General features: G+C 35.0%; 1 protein-coding gene across 8 annotated transcripts in view; it reads left to right on the top strand.

The window, feature by feature from the left end:
* Positions 1–8,841, top strand: part of LOC117123682 (DNA polymerase lambda-like) — a 47,753-nt gene that overhangs the window by 6,773 nt on the left and 32,139 nt on the right. For 5 of the 8 annotated variants that reach the window (XM_033269689.1, XM_033269688.1, XM_033269693.1 and 2 more), the window contains exons 6-7: positions 111–239; positions 4,466–4,634. In XM_033269689.1, the coding sequence (XP_033125580.1) occupies positions 111–239; positions 4,466–4,634 (298 nt within the window). Of the gene's footprint in view, positions 1–110; positions 240–4,465; positions 4,635–4,801; positions 5,006–5,718; positions 6,273–8,841 lie in introns of those variants that run through there. The other 3 variants (XM_033269690.1, XM_033269692.1, XM_033269691.1) reach the window with 3 other exon arrangements.

Raw genomic sequence — 8,841 nt, 5'->3', positions numbered from 1 at the left:
ATGCATAGTCACGTCATCAGACAACTGTATGATGAAATATAATCAATGTATTTAGATTGAAATATTTACCATTGTTTATGTATCATTATTTTTATTATATGCACCTATAGGGATATCGTACTCTGGATGATGTGATGAAAAAAGCAACTCTAAATCGACAGCAGACGATCGGTATGAAGTACTATGATGAGTTCCTGGATCGTATGCCAAGAGAAGAAGTTGAAGAAATACAGAGAGTTGTAAGATCCAACATTGTTTATAATATATTAAACAATAAAATATTGACCGTCAAATGATGTCAAAATTAATTAATATATTCGTTAGAAATGTTCAAAATATTTCCTCTGTTAATAATTGTGCTGCAGTTCACGAGTTTTTGAAGTGGATTTTTAGCTTGCAGAACGCCATTAACAGGGACACACTTTTACAATATTAAAAGGGATTATCAATGAAGACAAACTTCGCATATAAAGATTTTTGCTAAGCCAAACAGGGCTCAATTTAACCTTAGCAGGACTTCAGACAATGTATATTTTGATACGAACACTGGAGTACCACAAGGGGACAGTCTTAGCCCAGTGCTGTTCACGGTGTACCTTGAACACACGTTTAGGGGAATCAGGGTGAAAATTATTGATCCTATTACAAATGAGATCTCGTATGCGGATGATGTCGATTTCGTCAGCCTAAACGAGAAGGCAAATGTAGACCTTATTGGAGCTCACCTAATTTCGTTTAATCTCAAAGTAAACAAAGATGAAACAGAATACACAGTAATTAAAAGAGAACAACCAGTCAAAAAGAACTGAAAACTAACAAAAAAAGTTAGGGTCTTCGTAAGCAACTCCGAAGGATTATTGGACTGAAATACCCCCGTAGAATATCAAATAAACACCTTTATGATAGATGTACGGCGAGACCCTTGTCACTAGAAATTTTAAAATCGAGATGGCAATTACTTGGCCACATCCTGAGACAAAACACAAACAATCCTACAAACCTGGCAATCAACTTCTACTTCACCGAGACCAATAACAGAAAATTCAGGGGACGTCCAAGGACTACAATAATCACAACTCTCCATAACGACCTCAGTAAGAGATCCGGTTTACCAATACTCAATATCCAGATCAACTAAAAATTTAAAATGAAACTAAAACTAAAATTACTGGCACAAAACAGACATATTTGGAAAGGGCTCATCGAGGAATTAAGTAAAGCGGCCAAAGCGGAATTGTCATCAGACTTTTCAGCGATACGGCGATGATGATGATGAGAACGTCATCCATTTACACAATATTTTTGTTATGATTTGTTAACCTGTTTCTAAAAAAATAGATGGTCTGTATATGTAATCCTTTCAGATGCGACATTCAAATTCTCTGCTAATAACTTGTGTTACTCATTTTTAGTTTTCTCGAACATTTTGCTTTTGTTTCTTTTTTAAGTTTTAGAGTCAGAATTTATATCTGCAGATTTTACAAGCAATTATACAAGGCACTGTCATCATTATTTCCCTGGTCACTGGATGCTAAGCTGGTAAATCCGCACATTGTGCAACTTTCTCTGCTCCCTGTGGAGTATCCCTGGTCATTGCTGCTTGAACACGCACGACCCATACAGTACATTCAATGCCATACCTACCAGGTACCTATTTATACTCCTAGGTGGAGAGAGGCAAACGTAGGTAAAGTGCCTTGCCCAAGGACACAAGCAATGCGACGAGCGTCGATCTCGAACTCCCGACCTGACAATCAAAAGTCCAACACCTTCCACGCTGCGCCACACGCTAATTGCATTTGAAAAAAGATCTTCATCTTCCCGTGCTACCTTCGTTTTTACTATCTAATCTTCATCATACTCCCATACATTTCAAATACAGTAATAAAATCATAAACCGTATCAACATCGTACAGGGAGCAGCCATCCCTGGTCCAGAGGAGTAGTTTAAATGTACATAACATTACTTATGTCCTATCAACACATGTACTGTCCCGCAAATGCAAGCGTCTAAACGTACGTTTACAATGTTTTGTGGGACCATAGCAACAAGATCCAAGGGGCTGGGGTTAGCGGAAAGGTCAATAGAGCAGAGTGTCTGACCCAATGTCACATAAAAGACAAAGCAAGTACGACACTCGGAGCTTTCGATTTGTGCGACGACGCGACGCTTGAACGGAATCACTCGTGCGTGACCGTCCTACCTGGCGTTCTACGTTATCTGCATAACGTAGATTTAGCCATATTGCGTTCGAGTATTTACTCGACGAGGTGACCTTAACGCTGTCTCTTATACACATCTAGATGTGTATAAGAGACAGATATATAACAACATACGTCATGGCAGCCAAAAAGGCTGAATTGCGATTTACGTTTATATCAAAAAGGATTAACAAATGACAATAAAAGTATAAATAATATTATTTGAATAATTACATTAGAGTTGGCGAAATATAATTAAATTAAAAGAGAAACAATATTAATTAGAAATTATTACTATAATTATTATTGATTATTAGCTATGTTTGTTTGTAATTGTTTATGTCCCCTTTTAATTGTTGAACTATGTATTTTTTTTTTATGAAAAGAGACGCAATAATAGAGATTATATAAAATACACGGATAGAATATATACTGTTGGGTTGATAGATGTGGATTATTAAACTAATAAATTTTTCGACTGTTTTCTTAGTAATACTTCATAAGCGTAATGTGGGGAGCCTTACTCGAAAGTCAATTGACTTTTCGTTAAGCCAGGCTCTTTGGATGTTTTACTGAAGTCCAACAAAATGAAAGATTAATGAACTATTAGATTGATATACGGATAGGTTATAGCTTATTAATAAAAAAAAAAAAGTAAGTAGAATAGAAATTAAACAAACAAATAAATACAATTTAAGCATTTTGTGATGGTATATACCTGGTGTGATATCTGGTACTTGTGCATGCCAGGCATGTGTTTCATGTTGGGCCATGTTGGCCTTGTATTCAATTTTTGAATAAAGTGTGCTACATACATTATAAACACTTTTATAGATTTTATTACCAACATTTTTATCTTTGACATTTTATACTGTTGCCTTTATTAATCTTGCCATTGATTACTGTTTTTAATAATTCGTACTTGCCTTTTTTTGAACATTTTATTGATTGTTCTATTTAAAATGCTATTATGAGAATATTTAATGCTGATTCTTTGATATTTTTTACCTGTTGTAATATGTTCGTTGTGGACCCCATCGGAAACAAACTTTATAATTAAAAGTTTAATTGGTTATCCTGATTTTTCTCTTATTGTATCTTGTATATTTATAGTATTTTTATTTGTTTTAAATGACTTATTTTTACTATGTATTTTATATATTGTATATAGAGAGAGTCAAAGTCAAATACATTCACTTCAGTTCAATTCTGTTGGGGTGATAGACGTGGATTATTAAACTAATAAATGCTTCGACTGGTTTTTTGAAAACATTTTATAGGCTTAATGTGGGGAGCTTTACTCGTAGTTTAACATTACCATCATGAAATAAAGGCAATGGACTTTCCGGTAAGCCCGGCTCTTTAAATGATGTGGCTAAAGTCCCACAAAATAGGTAGTTTTCACCACACGACCTTAACGTTAGTACCCAACATGCAACGTGATAACTCCGCCCATTTTGTAAACAAATCGAAATACGCATGCGCAAACCTGTAACTAACGTACGTCGAGCACGTAAAATCCTAAAATTAACGTACTCCGCAACGCAAGATGAATAAATTATGACGTCATCCGTTAACGTTAAAGTTAACGTTGTGCGACGTTAAGGTTAACGTTGTGCAGCGAGCGTTAACGTACGTTAACGCTGCCATTTATTGGACGACACATGAATTGTGGGACAATTGCATTTTCTTTGGCCTGTTCTGATTTGTCAGTTGTTAAATGGTTGACACTAATTGTAAATATACTCCATGTAGTTATATGGAGGTATGACAATTTTCGGTAACTATAATTAAAGGCCATAAATGACATAGCTTAAGTCTATTTGTACCTGTGTCTGCTAGCTAAGATTTTGATCCAAAATACTTTCTCATCTAAATCGTCCTACAGTTAAGGTCAGTTTTTTTTTTTTTGTGAGTAAGTTGAGCCCATTGTAAGAAGCCATCGATCGTGATAATACACAACAGAGCGATAGTGCACGTAGGCTTACTTCTCAATATATACGGTTTGTTAGTAAAATTACTTCGCCAGCCTAAATACATGATTTAAGTTTATAGACCTTGGTAATCAACGGGAATCAACGTGTGTCGGCAAATTCGTACCCATGCCAACTCGTACTCATTCAAACTCGTACCCATTGGCGAACCCGTACCCGACCCCGATTTCTAACATTATAGCAGGCCTACTGTTCTTATGGGAAATTCTTTTGTAATAATTTATACCTATTGTGATATTTATGTAATTTTTATATGCTTTTCTGTTAAGGTCACTGAAACAGCACATGAGATCGATTCTGGTTATGTTTTAACGACCTGTGGATCATTTCGGCGGGGTAAACCCACATGTGGAGATATAGATATATTAGTCTCTCATCCAGATGGAAAATCACATAAAGGTATTCTGGGCAAACTGCTGGATGCGCTAAGGCTAAAACGTGAGTAATAATTTAATTATTTGTCATGAATGTTATATCATTTTGAAATTCAATATTAGAATAGTTCAGCTGATATCTCAATGAAATTTTGTTTTCATTTAGCTTGCTTCAGGCTTTGGACTTTTTCGAGTTTAAAAAGCATGTTTTCAACCCTTCTCTCTACACAGATAGTGATAATGTTTGGTATTCAAACTGACAAACCACCGCTTCTTTTGATGCCTATGTAAACAATTTGTAATATGTAATTTGTTGTGGAATTTTTCTGAATAAATGACATATACGTGCAAAAAAATAATTATAATTTATTATCAGGCCTATTATTAGCATTACTATTACCATTATTTTGTTGTTTCACACCTAGTAGGCCTAAGTATTATTGCCCTTTAAGACAAAAATGTATTTTCCTCATCTTGATTAAAGCTTAGTCCCTCTGAATGTCGCTCGAGTTGCTTACCAAATGTGCTATGGATCCAAGTCGATCTCCGATTGCTCTTTTGTAATTTGATAATAATTACAGAATTATGGAGCACATGCTCTTTCCTATGGATGCAGGGCGCTGTTGAGAAATGGGAAAACAGAATAAGTAATAAACCTTTAAAAAAATGTGTGTAGTTAGCCAGAGAGTTAAGATAGTATTAGGTGAAGGATTTTTTTAAAAGTTGGAAACAGTACCGGAATACAGGCCTGTTATCGCTACGGTATCGCTATTATTTTCGATGCTAAGTGCGCGTATAATTTTATGGAGTGACGAACGTACAATTACAAAAAACCTACACAAATCTATCTTGCTTACTACAGAAAAACATGATATAAATTATGAAAAGCGTCAGTTTTTTTTCTACAGATTTAGTTTTATTGCGAAATTCCCTTAATTGATCATCAGCATAATTTAAGAAACGATATTATTTAAGTGTTTTGGTGAGTGTTTTTAATCCTGCGATCAGCGTACACTCTCTTTGCTCTCAGCTGAACTATAAAACCAAGCTTAATCTGGTAGTTTAATCAATCGGAATATTAAATTATGTTTTTGAAAATATTAACATTAGAACTTTTAAAATATTAACATAAATGTTCTTATGTTAAGATCATTAGGAAGATTATTCCAGAGTTGGCCAGCATAAACCGAATAATGATGAACTATACCGGTACCGATCCTCTTGTTACAAATGTGGTACAATAGTGAGATGAAGAGGAGTATCGAGTAGTTCGTGTTGGAACGACGAAGGAGTGAGGATAAATACTAAGGGGAATAGCCATTTATACCTTTGTAGACAGTAAGAATGATTTAAAAAAAAAACAAAAAAAAAACTCTACCGTCAACAGGCAGCCAGTGAAGCTCCCTGAGCGGAGCAGAGTGTACTGGGGTTGAATGAGAATATTATTCTAGCAGCAGAGTTTTGCAATTTCTGCAATCTATTGCGATTTTTTTTTGTACAAGCCACTATACAATAACTTACAATAGTTTATCCTAGAAAACAGAGTGTTTTGGGCTGCTGCATGACAAGTGTCATAGTCAATAAACTTGCGTCTGGATAGGGCCTAGATAGAAATTCACAATTTCATCAGTGAGCACTATGCTTTGCAAAGTAAACTACATATGTGTTTATTAATATAATAATAATAATAATAATTATTATTATTATAATTATAATTATAAATAAATAAAAAATATACTATAGCCTGTATATTATATATATGTATTTATATATATATAAATATATATAAATATTTATATATTTTTTTATTCATATATATTTTATTTTATTGTGTGTTCAACCTTTTTTATTTTCTGTGTGTTGACTTTTTATTATTATTTTTTGTTATATTTTACGTAGTGTATCAAACAACAAATTTCTAATTGCATGTTTTATATAATTTGGAAAATAAAAGTTTTTGAATTGATTTTAATTAATACCTATCGGTTGTTTTACACATCTTAGCATCTTAATGCAAAATTTGATTAGGCCTATGTTATTATGGCAAATGCATGGAGCCTGCAAGATAAAGGTGATAAAATTTAGGTGAAGAAACATGTCGGAAGTTCAATCAATATGTTTATAAAATCTACTTTCTAAATGACCATTGGCGTTGTAGAATGTTCTTTGATTAATACATAGTAGTTAGATCGGTCATTACAGGTTAAGCACGTTTGATTCAGCATTCAATCGAAATAATATGACAACTACTCCGTGATTTAACGTCATGGTTTTTTTACACTTAACGAGTCATGGTCGTTAGGTAAATAAACGTGAGTTCCCACTCCACAAAATATACGTATATCATCTGTTGGAACGCTAACTGCCATTTATGTTTATTGCGTGGGAATAATTTGGCATGTTTGCATGCAATAAATAATAAAAAATGTAGAGATGAGTTTTTACTTCAAACAATTTTTAAGGGTCACAATAATATGGCTTAGGCCTGATTTTGTTTTTTTACCGTACAACCTTTGTCGTTATCGTGAAAGTACGTGGTCGTGACGTCATATGTTACGCCACCATTTATATTTAAAAAAAAAACATTTTGCAAGTGAGATGGTAACCATGTGTATGATATACATTATGCACATGATTTCAGAACAAAAAAATCGATTACTCCTGGGGAAATTACTGGCAAATCTTTTATAATGTTTTTTTATCAGCTGGGTTACAATACTATCAGGTAGCGGGTGACTTTTATTAACAGACGTTTATTGTGGGTTTCAAGGAGTCAATTAAAAATTGTACAGCATTTATGTCATCTCAAAATCGGTGTTTTGTTTGTTTGTTTTTTAATTTGTAATCGCATAAAATTAACACGTCGTCCTCAGAGTTGATCATCACTATAACATAGCGTAGGTAGCAAAATGAGTTATGACAAACCATGTTATATTTGTATTTCTAATACTGTATGTGTACAGTAAACAAAATAGGCCTATGTATTATAATCATAGTACTGTATTATATGTATAATGTGTGCTGATGCATATTTATCGTACACAATTTTAGAAGTAATTCATTTTGAGTGATCCCAGGAAAGAATTTGTATTGGCTAGCAAAACAAAATTTAGAATACTAAAACTGTGTACAAAGGGGTGGGGAAGGAGCCTCGGTTTCCACGGCTACCAACCCACCTCCCCACCATACCATTGGATACGTCCCTGTCTTGGTGGTAGAATTAGCGTTATCCAGGGCCATGACGATCACGTTTATATATCTCCTATATCTTAAGGTGCTTGGCTTCCCTTTCCATGCCAAGTTCATTGTGGATTTTTAGATATGCTCGTATTTTAATCATGTTTTTGTCATTGTACAGTATTTTTAAAGTTTTTAACGACGAAAATTCAGTGGTGGCGCCAATGTGACAATTTAGGGGTTTCAAAGGCTTACCGAATGGTTTTGGGGTCTACCAATATGTAGAAAATACATGAACATTTTTTTCTCCTCGGGGGGCCAGCTCTCCCGACGGGGGTCCCTGGTCCCCGCCCTCCGCTGGCACCACCCTTGCGAAAAATGAAATAGAGGGGGACTGGGAGAGGCTTCACTGATGACGGTTTTATACTACCGCAGCCACACCATGGTTGGGGCTGCAGAGGTAAGAGAATTTATGATTGTGGCACTTCTAGATGGCCGGAAATGACACTTAATATAATTTGAATGTTTTTCTTTTTATCTCGGTTAAAAAAAAAAATTTTGACAGATTTATGGGGACCCAGGCCGGCTGTCAACCCCCCCCAACCTTAATACATCACTGGATAAAATATGATATACAGTAGGCCTATATCCTACAGTCGATATGCTGCATGCTGTACAGTATCAATAAGCCATTTGGGTCAGGGTGCTAGACCGTATGGTAGGGGCCCTAAAGGTCGGGAGCCCTGAGGACAGGCGCACGAGAGCGCATAAGCGTTAAGGTCAACTCAGACAGCGTCGGCCGACGCAGCCCGACGCGATTTATCGTCGGGGACAGTCTTAAGCCGTCGTGAGAAATATTAAACATGTTTAAAGCCCCATTCCCGGCAAAATTTCACTAAAAACTGACTTTTTTTTTAGAAAATATGCATTTGCATTACTCCAATTATTATAAATCATGGAAAAAATATTGGCATGAATTTTAGTTTTACGCTAAAGAATTAAAAAAAAAGAAGAGAAATACAGACTATTTTTCTCGACGAATTCATCGTTACTAGGCAAATTCAGAGGTTGTAGATCGCATCCACTGGAATACT

This window comes from Anneissia japonica, unplaced genomic scaffold (assembly GCF_011630105.1).
Source record: "Anneissia japonica isolate Jap-2015-1 unplaced genomic scaffold, ASM1163010v1 scaffold287714_len2871179_cov188, whole genome shotgun sequence".
NCBI classification, from domain to species: domain Eukaryota; kingdom Metazoa; phylum Echinodermata; class Crinoidea; order Comatulida; family Comatulidae; genus Anneissia; species Anneissia japonica.
The sequence above is the reverse complement of the archived record's forward strand: the minus strand, read 5'-3'. Positions and strand labels throughout refer to the sequence as shown.